This window comes from Montipora foliosa, chromosome 3 (genome assembly GCF_036669935.1).
Source record: "Montipora foliosa isolate CH-2021 chromosome 3, ASM3666993v2, whole genome shotgun sequence".
NCBI lineage: Eukaryota > Metazoa > Cnidaria > Anthozoa > Scleractinia > Acroporidae > Montipora > Montipora foliosa.
This window is the reverse complement of record NC_090871.1, coordinates 52,973,893-52,992,964: the sequence shown is the minus strand read 5'-3', so window position 1 is coordinate 52,992,964 and position 19,072 is coordinate 52,973,893. Positions and strand designations below refer to the sequence as shown.

General features: G+C 39.0%; 1 protein-coding gene across 1 annotated transcript in view; it reads right to left on the bottom strand.

Moving 5' to 3' along the window:
- LOC137997656 (uncharacterized) overlaps window positions 1-8,861 on the bottom strand; it is a 48,791-nt gene extending 39,930 nt beyond the window's left edge. The window contains exons 1-3 of the mRNA XM_068843760.1: window positions 8,582-8,861; window positions 8,393-8,424; window positions 8,190-8,230 (exon numbers count right to left, since the gene is read on the bottom strand). Coding sequence (XP_068699861.1) covers window positions 8,190-8,230; window positions 8,393-8,424; window positions 8,582-8,652 — 144 coding nt within the window. The 5' untranslated portion in view covers window positions 8,653-8,861. The remainder of the gene's footprint in view (window positions 1-8,189; window positions 8,231-8,392; window positions 8,425-8,581) is intronic.
- Between the last annotated feature and the right edge of the window lie 10,211 nt (window positions 8,862-19,072).

Genomic DNA, 19,072 nt, shown 5'->3' with positions numbered 1-19,072 from the left:
CACAGGTCACAGGTCATTGTTTTACTTATAAAGAAAGTATTCTAAACATTCAGAAAAGCTAACCCTAGGCCTAAAAACTTTTCTTTAGGCATAATTAGGCCTAAAATTAGCTTTTATGAATGTTTAGGATACTTTTCTTTAGGCCTAATTAGTCCGGCCTAATTAGGACTAATTAGGCCTAAAAAGGCCTAATTGGGCCTATAATTAGGCCTGAGGTTAGCTTTTATGAATGTTTAGGATACTTCCTGTATGGGTTAAATAATGACCTGTGCCTTGTGACCTGTGACCTGCATTTTGTACCTGCCGTTATGAAAATTTGCCTCTGCCTGAGTGAGAACGAATAGACAAAGCATGACAAAGCTTCATCCAGTTTGAAGTAATTTTTGTTATTTAGAAAGCATGAAGGGAATCAAAGAGTCACTGATGCCACATTGTTTCACTTTCATCATAAATACTTCCCAATTTTTAATTTTAAGTTTCTCTATTCACCAACCAAATTTCCTTGCCCCACCCTGGGTGTCATTTCATAGATGAGGCTTTAATGTGCCAAGTCTGGCATTTCAAATGGACAAAAAGTTCTGTTTACGGGCATTTCAGAGCAAAACAAAGACCGTAAATGAGAAACTGTTTGGAGAACTAAATACATTGTGTATTTTTAGCTGAACAAGGAAATGACAAATGTCACAAAAAATATGGTATCATTTTGTTACTGTAACATTTAAATGCATTGTCATCAATTAAGAAAAATTCTCTTTGTTTATTTCTGGAGAGGTAATTGACTGATTGTCTCATTACACTGTATTTATGCCTGACATGATCCAGATAGTGCTATAAAAATTAATTAATGTCTTTCATGCTGTTATTATTTTGTCCAGAGAAATGAATTTTTCTCCAATTAAGGATCATTGGTTTGCAGATTCAATTACCGAAAGCCTCAGTTACACCCAGTTATTTTCCAGCTGATTTAGGCAGCTGTTAAATGACATGAGGATTTGAAAGGGCTTTTTCACCTTTGTTTTCCCTCTAACCTATAACACAGAGGTGGCTTCCCCTTCTCTATTTTTCATAAAGATATAATCTTTTAAATTAAAGAACAGTGGAGCGAAAAATTGCATGAATAAATTACAAGAGGAGAAAGAGGCTATTGGTCAGATCGGTGGAATCACCAGACACAGATTTGTTTTCGACATGTTTACCAGTCAGATCCCACCAATAAAAGCAAAATTAAGGTAGTGTTACCGAACGTACAAGTTCCACTTGACGACTATTTAAGCATTTCAACAAGTGTGAAAACTAAGTTCTGATTGTTTAAAATTTTGTTTATTCAGAAGAGCTCATCTTTCTATTATTTTTGCACACAGTGCCATGTGAATTTCAACACAAACAAGCTGGTGAAATCTACATTTTTTGATCGGTCGCAATCAAATTATGATAAATATAAAAACAGATTTCTACCATTTTTCTGTCAGTTGCAAGAAAATTACTGTTGAATGTTTTTCAATGCAGGCAGAGAAGTTGACCTGGTCTTTGAGAATAAAAATATTATGGTCAACTCGTGAATTTTTTTCTTGTTAATTTGACATGCAGAATGTCTGTGGAATGTGATCTTCCGTGACGATCTCCATGGACAGGAAAAGAGCGATTCTGATTTAAGACATTTAAGTATTTAAATAGGTATGTCTGTTAATTTGACAATAACGTCATAATAATTATTAACAAGGGAGAAAGGCGAGAGGTGGGCCGCAAACAAACATCAAGTCGTATAATTTAAGAAAACTGTACACTAGTTTCATAATTCATGCACACGTTACAGCCCTACAAATCTTACACTCACTCACTCACTCACTCAGACAGCCCCACTGACAATAGGGCCATTCATACAGGAGAAAATAAGACGCGTCTTAAGGTGGCTCGAACCAGTTTCAACACTTGAAAGAAACGTTCTTATTAGAAGGATTGAGACTTCAACACTATGACTTAAAAGCAATGTTGTGGTACCTACCATATCAAACACCAATTTTTGCTGAAAAAGATTCGGTCATTTTTGTGACGTAAAAGGTTACCGTGGCAACAGGAAAGCCCTGCAAACACACCCCATATTTTGGCTTTAGCTGCTCATATCTCAAGAACGAACTCGGTGACCCCCATTTTTTATTTTTCAAACGAAATCAGCATGCCAGAATAAAACTTTCTGCAAAGTTTAAAACAATTCTGGAGTGGATTCAGAGCAACCTTGAATAATTGAAAATTTAAGGTAGTTCTTAATCCGCTTCACAGAATTTTTTTAAACGTTGCAGAGAGTTTCATCTTGGCCTGCTGATCACTTTTGTGCAATAAAAAATTGGGATCACCAAGTTCGTTTTTCAGATATGGGTAACTACTTGTACATGTACCCACAAAAATCACTGACACAAAAGCTTATCCAACACGTTTGTGAAAAACATTCAGTGAGCCAAACACGATCAAAATATCAAACAGGCCGTTGGCAAAACTCAGATCGGACCGGATCAGATCACACCGGACTGGACTGGATCGGATCGGATTGACAAACTCGGACCAGATCAATAACAAAATTCCCACCCAAAGTAGACACATGAAATCCCTGGGTCACCAGTTAAGGTTACTTCCGACCTTTGCAGATGTCCTTCATTCATGCACACATTAGTTTCAATAAAATCCTAACAAACTATACATCAGAAGAAAGCTCAGTAAATATCGTTTATGATAAAAGTATTGTTTAAGCGAGTTTTCCTTTTGGTACATGTAAGTGTCAGGATCGGAGCCGGTAAGACGTGAAACCGTCAAGGGTTCTTCTATTAAATTTATCGTATATCGGATGCCGCAGCATGAGCAAAATCACTGCACAATGTTATTCACAAGGCATCAATCAACAAAATTTGTCAGGAAATTTCGATATTTAAAATATTTTTCACATGGCGTCAATTTACACATGTCTCACATATTTTATTGGATACTCCAACCTTAGATGCAGATATCTAGACAACCAATCAGAATAACGAAAACGGCAGAGACGCTTTCGTTGAGTAACACTGTGAAGTCATTTTGCTCGTTCTCCGGCATCCAATACCCAATAAATTCAATAGAAAAACCCTCGGTGGTTTCACGTCTTACCCGCTCCTGACACTAACAGGAAAACTTAGTTAACTATATTTTTTATCGTAAACTACATTTATTACGACCAAAAACAAAACAAGTATGCAAGGCTGGTTGTGTGGCTATGAGGTTGTATATTTTGTTTGTTAGAATTTTATTGAAACTAACGCACACACAATTTTTTTCCCGAAGGACATCCACGAAGGTCGGAAGTAACCTTCACTGGTGACCCAGGGATTTCATGTGTCTACTTTGGGCGTGACTTTTGCCATTGATCTGGTCCGAGTTTTGTCAATCCAATCTGATCCAATCCGGTCCGATCCTTCTTTTGCCAACGGCCTATCGATCACACAGCTTAAAGTGCGAAATGGGGCTTAACGAGGCGTTCTGTTCGCTATTTGGCTAAATGTTGCATTTATGTACAAACAAAATTTTTATGATGATCTTGTGACTGCTTGCAAAAGATAATTATCATGTACGACTGCAGCGGGAGTAGAGAACAACGACAATTTCCTCAACCAGTCTTTTGTCCTTTAAATCAACGACTCTCATGGTTTTCAGCGATCATACACTATCTGGGCAAAAAATGAACTCCTTAGAAACGAAAAACACCTTTGTTTTTAAATAGCAATCAATTCATAACGACGCGACAAGAACTGCATGGAGGGTCAGAGATCAACTGAAGCTGAAGTTGGGTTTGGTGTTCCCCAAGGCTCTTTACTGGGCGCTAGGCTATTTAGTACGGTATATATGTCAATGATTTGCCTGAGGTTCCTAGCTGTGGAAATTTCGAAATGTTTGCCGATGATACAACCTTTTATTGTTCTGGAGACTCAGTGGTGTCTGTGTTAAGATTCAATCATCGTTAGAGGAAATAGTTAAGTGGTGTAACAGAAATTGTCTATGGATACACCCTGACAAAACCGAGGTTATGCTTCTAACCGCATTAATTTTATTGGTCCTCTGAGACCAATTAAGCTAGGTGAGAATGTTATTAATTTCGTTAGCCATTCTCACAGTCTGGGCTTTACTATCGACAATAAGTTAAATTGGGGTAATCACATCAAAGATCTTGCAACATCCATGGCAAAGAAGGTTAAGCAATTGCGAAGGTTTAAAAGTCTTCCCTCCCCAATTTTGGAGTCAATATATTATAAGGGAATATTGCCTAGTGTCACTTATGGCATATCAGTATGGGGTAATTGTAGTGTTGCTAAATTAGCTCATCTAGAAAAGATTCATCTCAGTGCCGCTAAGCTTATATTTAAACTGCCTGAAATTCCTGGCTCGTTAACAGGGCTACCATCTTCATGGAAACCTATTAGTTATTTATATAAGTTAAAGCTTCTGTGTCTAACCCATAAATTTTTTTATGGCGTTTGTCCTGAGAAAATTAGTTCTATCATCAAGAAAAGTCCTAATTTCAGAAATATGAGAGATTTAAACGTTAGATTTATGTTTATTGCAGGTCCACATCAGCTTTATGCTGCCATAATTTGGCCTGCGTTAACAAATAAAGGATGTATGTATGTATGTATGTATTCCACGAGACCATAGACGATACAACTAGAGACATTTTGTAAAAGTAACACCACCAGCCGTAGTCGACGCAAATATGGTGTAAATTCAATAAAATAACACGTTTTCGGTCCGTGGGTCTTCCGTCCATTTGATTTCCATGAAAAATGGAAAATGAAAAAAATGGATTTTGTATTTTTAATGTTTCATTTGTTTTTACCAAGGAACGTTGAGAATAGAATTCCAACAAACACAAACATGAAAACCATGGTCTCTTATTGAATAAAAATTAAAAATGACAATACAAATCTTTAATTTTTGTTTGCAAAGGAAGAAAGAAGAATTGAATAGCAGCCAATCGATTTGAAATCATTCTTTTTCAGAACCTTTCCAATCGGGGTCTAATTCTTTGATTTTTCAAGGAAGGGGCTTTCAAAATGGAGGAAATGATCCATGCAGTAAATATCCGATCAATTTTCAATTTTCCTCTGTCGATGATCAAATAAAAATGAAAAATTGACAAACTCTTCCGCACCATGGGACGGACAAGTCGAGACCTCGACTAACACGGCTGCGGTTGGGAGAAGTCACGCAACCCTTGGAGGGGAGGAGAGTTGAGTTATGGCGGCTACAAGGTTTCGCCTTTAATCTTTACTGGGAGTCGTATTTTTATTTCCTCGCCACAAATGTCAAACCTATATGGTTCTCTGCATATTCAGACGTTTTCAACGACTTGGACTTCCACTAGGCTGCCTTTTGAAAGGTCAAAAATTCACATGCGCCAGGTACGTGATATTTGCATTTGCTCGAAGTAGTATTTGTATGGATCGAAATACATCAAATAAAGGAACTTTTCCACAATGAGACGACAACAAAATGTTTGAAATCGCAGGAAAATTAACGCTACCGAGCCGAAATAATGGTTTGCAGTCAAGACTGCCCCTTGAATAAGCTTATAAAAAAACACAATGATACAGGTAAATCAGCACTCTTTCTTTCCAAACTCGTAGGTTTTTATTTTTCATTTGTTTTCAAGAATACATTTTCACATGTATAAAGCTGTTCAAAGCACTGAATTTAAACACATCCAGGGATCACACCATCACAAGCTAAGCTGGTAAAATTATAATTGTGTCATATATATTTTCCTTTCATCCTATAGGAAAAACCTGAGCAGTACTCAATAATAAGGGATGTGATTTCACGGAGGATACAGTGAAACATGAGGTAAAGTCAAACAACTGGCTGAAATTTGCAGCTATGAGCAATACTCATAAGTCAGGTCTCGGAATAACTGAATTGCAGTTTGAAACAATGTTGGATTTCCATTTACTACATTTTGAAACACAGTGAGAAAATCAGGAAAATGTGAATGGAAGTGTTTCCTTCTTGCTGAACTTTGGCATCCGATCCATCACAAGACAATGGGTCTATACCAAATTCTGGCCAGGTTGTCAATTGCCCCCCACTTCCTTCAAATAACTGAACAGCCACCGCTGTTGTTGGAACAACATCTGGTGTCACCTTAACTGTCTTGTCCATAGCTGCTTGCATATTGTTTGGATGTACTCTCTGTTCTATTATAATGCAGAGAGAATATGAACATACTTGTAGCTAGTAATTTAAGAACCTGGTTATAGAGTGATTTTACTTCACCCGTGAAACAGAGAATTTAAAAATGAGACAAGAGGTACTTACCTTGAAGTGTAATTGTAATTCTCTGAAGATGCATGTAGTATTATGGGATAAATTTGCATAACCTGTCTGTGAGACTTTTTACCCACCCATTTATTGTTGGACCGTCGCCATACACTTGGCACACGAAGAATGGCTTACTTGCCTTGCATGAGCCATTTATACTCGACTCATTTGCATAATAATAACATGCTTTGAAGTGTGGCTGCTGACATTAGCATTACAAAGGAATGCAAATTTATCCCATAATACTACATGCATCTTCAGAGAATTACAATTACACTTCAAGGTAAGTACCTCTTGTCTCATTTTTAAATTCTCTGTTTCAGGGTTCAAGCAAAATCACTCTATCACCATGTTCTTAAATCACTAGCTACCGGTATATTCATATTTTCTCTGCATTATAATAGAACAGAGGGTACATCCAAACAATATGCAAGCAGCTATGGACAAGACAGTTAAAGTGACACCAGATGTTGTTCCAACAACAGCGGTGGCTGTTCAGTTATTTGAAGGAAGTGGGGGGCAATTGACAACCTGACCAGAATTTGGTATAGACCCATTGTCTTGTGATGGATGCCAAAGTTCTGCAAGAAGGCAGCACTTCCATTCACATTTTCCTGATTTTCTCACTGTGTTTGAAAATGTAGTAAATGGAAATCCAACATTGTTTCAAAATGCAATTCAGTTATTCCGAGACCTCACTTATGAGTATTGCTCATAGCTGCAAATTTCAGCCGGCTGTTTGACTTTATCCTCATGTTTCACTGTATCCTCCGTGAAATTACATCCCTTATTATTGAGTACTGCTCAGGTTTTTCCTATAGGATGAAAGGAAAATATATATGACACAATTATAATTTTACCAGCTTAGCCTGTGAGGGTGTGATCCATGGTGTGTTTAAATTCAGTGCTTTGAACAGCTTTATACATGTGAAAATGTATTCTTGAAAACAAATGAAAAATAAAAACCTACGAGTTTGGAAAGCAAGAGTGCTGATTTACCTGTATCGTTGTGTTTTTTTATAAGCTTATTCAAGGGGCAGCCTTGACTGCAAACCATTATTTCAGCTCGGTAGCGTTAATTTTCCTGCGATTTCAAACATTTTGTTGTCGTCTCATTGTGGAAAAGTTCCTTTATTTGATGTATTTCGATCCATACAAATACTACTTCGAGCAAATGCAAATATCACGTACCTGGCGCATGTGAATTTTTGGCCTTTCAAAAGGCAGCCTAGTGGAGGTCCAAGTCGTTGAAAACGTCTGAATATGCAGGGAACCATATAGGTTTGACATTTGTGGCGAGGAAATAAAAATACGACTCCCAGTAAAGATTAAAGGCGAAACCTTGTAGCCGTCATAACTCAACTCTCCTCCCCTCCAAGGGTTGCGTGACTTCTCCCAACCGCAGCCCTGTTAATTGAGGTCTCGACTTGTCCGTCCCATGGTGCGGAAGAGTTTGTCAATTTTTCATTTTTATTTGACCATCGACAGAGGAAAATTGAAAATTGATCGGATATTTACTGCATGGATCATTTCCTCCATCTTGAAAGCCCCTTCCTTGAAAAATCAAAGAATTAGACCCCGATTGGAAAGGTTCTGAAAAAGAATGATTTCAAATCGATTGGCTGCTATTCAATTCTTCTTTCTTCCTTTGCAAACAAAAATTAAAGATTTGTATTGTCATTTTTAATTTTTATTCAATAAGAAACCATGGTTTTCATGTTTGTGTTTGTTGGAATTCTATTCTCAACGTCCTTGGTAAAAACAAATGAAACATTAAAAATACAAAATCCATTTTTTTCATTTTCCATTTTTCATGGAAATCAAATGGACGGAAGATCCACGGACCGTTTTCCTACCTGATAGGGTTGATTTTGTCTGGGATTGAAATCCTCTGGTCCTAATCGTGAAAAGTAAAGAAAGAACGAAATCAGTTACCTTCTAAATTCGCTGAAATCGGAATTCTTAACAAACGTCAGCAGTTTCTTCTGATCGCACTGCTTCCCGTTTCATGGGATTCTTTTTTAACCTTGCAAATTAATCTAAGAGAATCTGAACTTACTTTGCTGTGAATCTGGAGGTCCACGAGGATTTCTTTGATTAAATCGTTAAAGGGATGAAATAAAAAAAAATTGATTCACATAATAAGACACGACAAAACAAAGACGACAAGCTGAAATATTATACAACGCATAAAGATCCAACGTCCGCAGTTTTCTCTACGCATTTACGAACTCTATCATAAGGATACTGTAACAGTTGTGGTGGTCTTCCTTGAAGAACCATAGCAGGAGGGGAAGTGGTAGCTTTCCCCTTCTGCATTGCGGCGTAAGAGTAGCGACGAGCGAAGCTTCTCACGAAGGTCTTCCGTTGCTCTTAACCATGACTTTGAAATCAATTCAAAAACACAAAACAAAAAGCAGCGACGTCTGTTTCGATGATCTGAGGTTTTTCTTTTTAGTGCTCTAAAGTCCGAAGGACGGAAGAAATGTTAGGTTAAAAATGGGCATGATGCGTCAGATGTCAATATTCCAAAGGGTCAGACACAGTAGGATGACTTACTTGACGCAAAAGAGATTGAAAATTCTTCAAATTTGTTAAACCACTTGCAGTGGTGGGCAAGGATCTCGAAATATTTCATCTAGGGGTAGGTGAGTCTGCTGGTCTTCTGAGAAAAAACTGGAAAACGTCGCTGATATCCGAATCGTCGACGGCGAGAGAAGGGTAAGTCGAGTGTCTCGTTCTTAGCGGATCAGTCCGCCATTTTCATGTCGTTTTGCTGTGGAAGTTCACATTGTACGGACGGACGTACGGGATGCACAACAATTTTGTGAAAGATAGAGAATCTTCACTACCTATGAAAGGGAAGTTTTGGTCTATTTTGTTGCTTCTATTTTATCTGGGGGGAATCTACCTGCCTACTTTACAAATGGCAATAGGCCATTTTCGAAATATGAAATATTCAGCTTGATAGTGAGGCAGTGAGGACAAAAACAATAGAAACACGTCGGTATGAATGTGAAAAATATTTACATATCATCTACAGGGCTCGAAAAATATTTGAATTCCATCTTGCCCGTTGTATACCTGCCAACTCTCACGCCTGAGGGTTGAAAACTTCGATCTCACGCCGGCTCACGCTTGCGGGCCAATTTCTCACGCCTGATTGAAAAATGTGAGTTTTTGCCGTCTTGCTTGACACAATTTCCAAAAATATGTTAACTCAGACCCACGTAAGGAAGGAAAACCATGTGTAAAATGAATAAATGACGATACCTTCCTCGTGAAAAGCACTGGGAGCGGGCTCGCGTTTATACGTCCTAAGACTGTGACTGGGAAATGCGAGGGCTGTTTTCGCTTTCGTCACAGTATGCAAATTTGGAAGACTTCGGACGTATTCGGCAGACTTCGGACTTCGGGAATCTTCGGAAATGATCGTGTCGTCTTCAAAAATCCCAGCATTCTCAGGATAAAAATCTCACGCCTATATCTCAGAAAAAGTTGGCAGGTATACCGTTGGGCAAGTAACCGGCTCAATTTTTTCTTGCCCAGGGAACTTACCCGCTTGCCCAAGTTTTCAAGACATTAAAAATTCATGAACCCCAAAATGGAAGTCATACTACAGGTGTGTTTTAATCTAATAAACCTATCTTGACTGTAGTCTTCTTAGTGCTGATCACTTTCATGTTTACGCCATTATATTGTAATACGTCCACAACTTTTAACTTGTTCATTGCACTTTTATGAAGTTGTACAGTTTGTAATAATTAACCTGGATGAACACAGTTATAGTCAAATTGAAGTATTGTATACCCTACATTGTCAGATACTCTATCACGATTATCAGCTTTCCCAATACAACGTCAATGAGCTGTTTTAACTGACTGTAACAGGAACAAGGTCTGTCGGATCCTGTACAGCGATAATAAACCTACTCCTGCTCGGTAATACTCTTGTCAGTCAAGCCATCTGCCAGAACACACAAGAATCTAGCATTTTCAATTTCCTCCTAGGATTGCTCCTTCTGAACGGCTGCGATGTTTTCCACAAAGCCCCTGTATGCCTTATCGTTCTTGTACTCTTGTACTGGCTTCCAAAGTCAAGACCATTCCTTTCCTGCAAGTCGCAAGTTGCTGAAGGCTAAGTTCTCACTGGCAATGTAGAGGGCAGTATTAAACAGCTTTTGCAATCTGGCTTCCATTTCTTGATCACGTTTACTTAAAGCAGCTTTAAATAGTTTGGGGAGTGGCTCATCAGCTTTTCCTTGATCCATATGGCTTCTGTTGACACACTTCAGGTGGTTTGCTGACCCGTTGTGGTACGATTTACAGATACTACGTCCACGGCTCCAGCCCGCGCCAAGCAATAAGACAAAGAGTTCCGTTTAGAGGTTATAATGTGAGAGGAAAAGGGGGAAATCTTCTATCCTTGGAAGAGAGAAGCGTGTTTTGCAAGTCCAGATGTACATTCTTGCAATCAAAAATAAAAACAGATGATGTTTATGATTAAATAGGTGAGCCTTCAAACCTATTACCAAGAATGGCCTTAATTCGGGTGAGCATTGCAGAATTTCAAATTTCAGCAACCATTCCTTAAACGGGATATTATGGTGCAGCTCCAGAAAAGGTGAACCAGTGTCTCAACTTCGCATTGGCAAAAGCTACACAGATTAGTGTTTGTCAAGTTGATTCGCTGAAGAAAATCATTGGTCGCCAATCTTCTGTGCAACAGCTTACATTGAAAAATACGTAGTTTGGTTATTTTAGTACACTGAAAAGGTGACTGGTAAACAGCTTCCCAATCAATTGAGTCGTTCTCTTCAATCGAGCAGTCAACGCACCATTTCTTCTGGCTGTTTATGGGATTCTTCCTTTTTCTTTCTACAATCGTTTTATAAATAAATCTATTTGGTTTATTTCCCTTCAGAAAGTTTTGCAAAAAAACGCCACTGCTATCGTCATCATTATCATGAATTATCATGAAGGAAATGTTCTTGGACAGTTTTGCGCAATAGCCCTGGTTCCATTTTCCATTAGAGCACTAACTTTGAGTATTCCCTGAAAGTACCAAGTTTTGAAGTATATTGGTTTATTCCCGACACGAATGAGAGAGTTAAGCCAAAGGCTCTGTGAAAGAAGGTGCTTATTGGAAGAAATGCTACCCACATAGCTGATTTCCGACCATACCTGTATTATCTCTTGCAATTAAGAAAGGGTCCGATATCCTGAAAAAAAAAATCTAGATCTTTTTTATGCAAATTAGCTTTAAAGAACAAATCACCACCGAAAATCTGAACTTGCGAATCCACAAATAATTTCAATTTAGCAAAGTTTTCTGAATCAAGGTACTTCTTTACCCAGCTTGCTTTTAGTGCCTTGGTGAAGAGTCTAACGTGGAGACTGGGACTGGCAGGCATGGCGTCCAGACGCTTCAACTGACGCTCCTCGTAAGAGGCGGGTCTTTCGCCAATTTTTAACTTACCAATGCTGCTTGCTTGATAGAAAACACTAAGTAACTTCATCGATTTATTGGTCTGTGTGGTTTGGACGGCGATTGCTTTATGGGACGAGCTCTGCGAATAGTGCGGCAGGAGACATGGCGGATGACTCTGGTATTTCTTACCCGGTGAAAGATGCGATCGACGCGCTTCGAAAGGCAATGGAGGCAGGCTTCCACGGATTGGAGAAGTTAAGGTATGAGTTGACAAACGACATTGAACAAATTAGAATTGAAACACAAGGCTTAAAACAGAGCTTAGAATTCACCCAAGGGAATGTAGCCGTTATGAAGGAGAAGGCTGAAATGGATCTACAGAAGACGAATGAGGAACTGGAGACCTTACGGAAACGAATTACCAGCTTAGAATTACACCTCCAAACGGAAATTGAAAATAACATTAAACTCGAACAATACACTCGGCGCGAAAATTTACGATTTAATAACATTGAGGAAAACGAGGGCGAAGATTGTAAGAGCGTAGTACACGATATAATTAAGAACGATTTAGGAATTGACTCAAAATATATTAAATTTCATGCAGTGCACCGAGTGGGAAAGAATGTGGAGGGTAGGCATCGGCCTATTATCGCGAGATTCATCAGCCGCGAGGACCCGTGACCTAATTTGGAGGAATAGATCAAAGACCAAGAGTTCCGGCAACCACCCCAATTCATAGATGACGGAAGATTTTGCTAGAGCTATCCAGGAGGAGCGAAAAATTTTAATTAAGGCGATGATGAAAGCAAGAAACGAACGCGGCATACATGACGCGAAAGTAATCGGAAGATTCAATTTACTCATTAATAACCAAAAATATAACCATCAAAATATTCTAGGAAACCTAAAATAGATTATTTGCCCTGTTTAGCATGATTATCAGCAATTTGCATACTACTCTTTTCTCGAAATGGCCACTAATGACCCCGTTTTGTTATCATGTGTATTTATTTACAACTCATGATCCTGCTGAGTGCCCTTTCTAAAATAGTATTCTTAGTAGGTATTAATGTATTCCTTTCGTGTGTAATCGTCTTTGTTACTTCTAGTGTTTTTGGGCTAATCGACACTCTAAGTTGTTTTCTCATCACAGTTTTCCAGTCTGCACCATCCATTGCGGCCGCTTTCGGAAATGAATCTTAGTATTTGTTCTCTTAATGTGAGAGGATTGGGGATAAGCTGAAAAGGAGAGAAATGTTGAACTGGCTAAGGAAGAAAAAATACTCAATTTACATGTTGCAAGAAGTCCACTGTTCTGAAAACACAAGTCGCACGTGGTCGGCGGAATGGGGCTATACAATTATTTTTAGCGGTCACGATAGCGCCAGGTGTAGTGTCGCTATTCTATTTAACAATTCCTTCTATTTCAAAATTCAAAAATCCTTTTCGAACCCAAACGGTAGATTCATAATTTGCGGTATAGAAACAGAAAAAAAGTGCATCACAATTGCTACAGTATACGCCCCCAATGAAGTTGACCCACAATTCTTTATGAGTTTCTTCGATCATCTTATGGACTTCGCGTGCGAAGAAATTGTCGGTGGTGGAGATAGACTTTAACTTGTTCTAAATGTAGACGTGGATAAAAAGGGCGGTCTTGCTAGAAGACACAGCAATTCTCAAGAAACTCTAAAGAACCTTGCTGCTCAATTTGATTTAAAAGACGCGTGGAGAATAATTAACCCCGATAGTCGCAAATACACTTGGCGTCGGAGAAGGCCCGGCCCGGAAATTTCATGCCGTTTAGACTTTTTTCTTGTAAGCCAAAGTCTGGTGTGCAAAGTTAGGGACGCAAGTAACGCAGTCGGCTACAAAACTGATCACTCATTAATAGACCTGCGTGTCGCCTTTCATTCCAACTCTAGAGGACCGGGTTTTTGGAAACTCAACACTTCTTTCCTATCTGAATTGGACTATGTTAATCAAATCCGAACTGTTATCAAGGAAACACTCGAAGAATATCGAAATGATGATGCTGTTAACGATGCTTTGCTGTGGGAGGTGCTAAAACTTAAATAAGAGAACAATCATTGAAATATCCGGCGGCCAAAAAAGCAAAACTGTCTCGGTGCGAGGAAGAACTGAAGAACGAAATAAACTCTTTGCAAAACCAAATTGACAGAGCCTTTATGCAGCCAAACGAAAAGGCAGAAGCTTCTGGCGCCCTTGAAGCTAAGAAGAGAGAACTCGAAAAGATAATTGATTATCGGACAAAAGGTTCAATTCTAAGGGCTCGATGCAGATGGTACATGCAACGAAGGTGAAAAAAAATACCAAATCCTTTTTAAATTTAGAGAAACGACATTATATGCAAGGTGCTATCACTCAACTGAAAGTAGATAGCAACACGTTTATTACAATGGATCGTGAAATCTTAAACCACTGTGAAGCCTTTCATTACAGCCTCTATACTTCCAAAATCGTCCCCCCAGTGAAGAGGGTGATACGTTTTTTTTGCGATACTCCAGCGGAAAAGAGACTAAATGAGGCGGAACAATACAGCTGTGAAGGCCCTCTGTCAAAGAATGAATGCCTGAATGCACTTAAAGATATGGACTGCAATAAGACATCGGGCTCCGATGGACTGCCTGCCGAATTCTATAAAGTTTTTTGAATCGACATCGCTGACTAATTTCTTAAGTCAATCAATTATGCCTATAACACAGGACACTTGTCGGTTTCTCAAAGCCGAGGGATCATCAAACTTATTCCGAAAAAGGACACCGAACCCTATTTCGTTAAAAACTGGCGCCCAATATCTCTTTTGATCTGTGATTATAAAATAGCTACCAAGGTTATCGCAAACTGCCTCAAATTAGTTCTCCCGAAAGTTATAGATAGTGATCAAACTTCATAGGCGAGAATATTCGACTGATTGATAGTGTCATTAACTTTACTGCTGCTAAAAATGTTCCTGGGCTCCTACTTTTCCTCGATTTTGAAAAAGCCTCCGATACCGTTGAATGGTCTTTCATACAAAAAGCCCTTCGGCATTATAACTTTGGACCATCAATAGTCCACTGGACCAAGCTTTTCTATTATGATATAGAAAGCTGCAGTTTGAACAACGGCTGGTCTAGTGACTTTTTTGGACTCAAAAGAGGGGTTAGACAAGGCTGCCCACTTTCCCCATACCTGTTCATTCTCTGTGTTGAGGTTCTTGTGGATAGTTTTGAGAAGAAATGGTAACATTAGGGGCATTACAGTCAATGGACAGGAAATAAAAATAAGTCAATACGCAGACGACACAACCCTTATTCTTGATGGGTCTAGGGTGTCCTTCAAAAACGCTGTCCAGGCCTTAGAACTTTTTAGTGAATGCTCTGGCCTTCGCCTAAATCATAAAAAAACGGAAGTGCTCTGGATTGGTGCAAATGAGGATAGTGAGGAAAAATTTTGCCCTGACAAAAAGTTTAGGTGGATAAGAGATAAGTTAAAGCGCTAGGTGTTTGGCTTTCTACTGACCCTGCGATAACAATGAAAGCCAGTTATGAGGAAAAATTAGCAGAATTCAGGGTAACCCTGAGACGTTGGGAATTTTGTCGTTTAACCTTGCTTGGAAAGATTAATTTTAAAAAGTCTGATGATCTCTAAACGTACTTACATACAGTAACCAATAAACCATTGTGCCATCGACGAAATAAACAGTCTGCTGTTCAACTTTCTATGGGATAGCAAAGGAGACAAAATTAAGCGCGATGTAATGATCAGTGAATACGAACATGGCGGACTAAAGATGACCGATGTTGTGGAAAGGCAAGGAAAGGAAAGGAACTTTATTTAAGTGTCTCAGTACTCTTGTCAAGTTTGTACTTGCCAATGCCACCAGTACCTCTGTCAAGGGGGCTTGTGATATCCGCCAGTTTTGGATAATTTCGTCAAACCATGCATTACATCGTTAGAAGCATCATGTTCAAGCCAGGGATTTCGGAATACTTTTCTTCTATAAATTGTAATTTTCGTCAACCTTCATCTAAACACGTAATTACCCTTGAGCCTAAAATTTACCCTTTCTTTTCAAAATCATTACCACAAATTTAGTCAGCGAACGACTAGTCTGGGCTCTTACCCGTTGGGCAAGTAAGGAGAGCTGACCGAGGGGGAAATGTCCCGGACGACCTGACGGCGGTTTTTTCGAGTGCTGCATCTACTTTCCTTTGTCTTTGTCCTCACTATCAAGCTGTCCTTGCTATCAAGCTGAATTTTAATATACCGAAAAAGGCTTATGGCCAACAAGCAAGCCGAGCGAAGACGCGAGGCTTGCGAGGCAACCAGCTTAATGCCGCGCGAAGTAGTGCAGCAGGTAGAAAAATTCTCGATCGTGCCGTGAAAAGTGTAATCAAGTGAAGCTATGATCCTCGCAGTTATTAACGCAATTTTTGCAATTGTGTAAAGAAACCTGAAAAATTCAGGACCTCAACGGGGTTTCAATCCGCGACCTCGAGATACCGGCGCGACGCTCTAACCAACTGAGCTATGAAGCCACTGACGTTGGGAGCTGGTCATTTTTGGGTTCTAATGTTCACGTGGGGAATGAATCAACGATGAAATGATATATGGAATCGATCATATATGAACTGCGGATATGAAATCAAGTGAAGCTGTGATCCTCGCAGTTATGAACACAATTTTTGCAATTGCGTAAAGAAGCCTGAAAAATTCAGGACTTCAACGGGGTTTGAACCCCTGACCTCGCGATACCGTTCATAGCTGCGAGGATCATAGCTTCACTTGATTTCATATCCGCAGTTCATATATGATCCATTTCATATATCATTTCATCGTTGATTCATTCCTCACGGGAACATTGGAACCCACAAATGATCAGCTCCCAACGTCAGTGGCTTCATAGCTCAGTTGGTTAGAGCGTCGCACCGGTATCGCGAAATTTTCAGGCTTCTTTACGCAATTGCAAAAATTGTGTTCATAACTGCGAGGATCATAGCTTCACTTGACTTCTTTATATAGCGTTATTACCGTCATCTTTGTATGAAAGAGACTTGAGCTATTACTTGAGCATTTACTGTAGTGTTATGGTAGCATATTTGTAACATTATTTCTTTACAAGATACACCGCTTAATTATTTTGACGTATTGGTTACCACAGCAGCAAGAAATCCACCCCCAAACACCCTATATTTTGTTTTTAGTTGCTTGTATCTATGAAAGGAACTCGTTGACCCCCATAGTTCATTGCTGAAAACTGATAAGCTGGCCGAGGTAAGACTATTTCCAAAGTTTTAAAAAATTCCGTGGAGCAGATGAAGAGCCGCCTTAAGTTCTCCAAGGTGGGTCTGAATCCACTCCACAGAATTATTTTAAGCTTTGCAACAAAGAGTTTCATCTCAGCTTGCTAATGACTTTTCAGCAGTGAAAAATAGAGGTAACAGAGTTCGTTTTAGAGATACAAGCAACTGAAGACACAATATAGGGTGTTAGATGACTCTCCCGTAGTTACGGTGACCTATTACGTCATGATAATGAACTCATCGTGTTAAGCGATAATTGGTGTTTCAAGCGGTACATCATGACATTGCTGTTATGATAAAGTGTTGCAGAGTCAATTCGTGTAATGGTACAGTCTCTTTGAAACCGGTTCGAGCCCCTTAAGACTGCTGGAACACGTTTTTCAAGAGTCCCGAAAAGAAACTTTCCAAACTACGATCCGCTTATTCTGGAGAGCTGGTGTTTTAACATGTTTTCAACAGCAAAGAAAATAAGATAGTTCATGCCTTGAAACGTTTCCCTTCTGAAGATCCTGAGAAACGTATCATATTCACCCGAAATACGCCCGAAAGGTTTTTCTGGACTTTTGAGAAACGGGCCGGCTTCTGTTTTTTTGTGTGAAAGTGGGGATGGAAGTGACTTTGTTTTGAGATAAACTAACGAAAGAGTAGTGTTATGAGGATCAGAATAACTTTTAGTTTATCTGTCATGTAATTCCAGACTTTTCTAGAATTGTCTTACATCTGTAATATTCCAGAAATTTCTTTGATGTGAGTCAGCAGTTTCCACAAATAGTAGACCTTGTAATGATTAATACATTATAAATAGCAACAGAACATTCTAGACGCGTAGAGTAAAAGTATAAAAGCAGTCTTATAAATAATAGAAGGGACTGACTCTCTCCTTTTTTCGCCCGAGGACTTACCCTCGTGGCTGGCTGTGATTGAACTTATGCTATGGATGGATGCTGTACTGTGAGGAAGCTATAATCAACTGCGATAATTATGGTGGAGCTATAACCTTTGACCTTGCTATATCCGGAAAGAAGAAAGAGAGGATAGCCTAGAAGGGAAGAAGACAAAGAGTTCGGAGTTAAGAGGCCCTGACTCAGAAAGCGTGTCAGACCTTGGAAATGGGGGTTGGCCAAATTCAACGAAACTTGGTGAGGACATTGTCCTTGATGAGTTATTATTAAATCCGGTTTTATTTTTCTTCGTTCCATCTTCCTTTCAATTTTTTTCAGGGGGGTCCCATTCTGGGGTCTCTGAGTACAAAAATAACACCCTTATAAGGGTTAACTTTGGAGTACCATTACAATAAATGTAGAAAGCTCACAGAATATATAATGGTATGGGATGTTTCTACTAAGAACCTACTTTAATACGGTTGATGACTTTGGGGGATATAATCATTGGGAAGAGATAGGCATGGCACTAAATGTATGCAAATTTCGACCTCCCCGAAAATACGAAAAATAGGCCAACTTCAAGAAACCATAATTGTTACCTGTAATCCTATTACGAATGAAGACACACGTCATGAGTTACCTAAGGACATCTATAATCCAAAACAGGATTGAAAAATTTGGGTCCTTAAGCTTTGCTGCTTTTCAGGCATCATCATTACTCAACACTTGTGCAAAATGACCTCATTTGTATAAACAAAATTTGGACTTAAAAATCACTGCTATATCAGTTTTTTCCTAGCCTAGATAATTTTTATGGGAAAGCAAAAGTTTTATAAATGAGAAATATTGATTTCGTGTAAACAAAATAAAGGGAAAATAAAATAACTGTGATACGAGTCATGAAGACGCTTCTGGCCAAGCCGGATGTGGGACTACTAATTTAACTTACAACACTGGCTATACAGCTATTACAGAAACAATCAATCGTATTATAGTAAGAAATATCGTATTATAGTAAGTGATATAGTAAGTTTTTTGAAGCAAAATAGTGGGAAAAATGTTGCAAGGCCTTTATAATACTGGCCGTTCTTCATTTTGTCCGTGTTTGTAGTG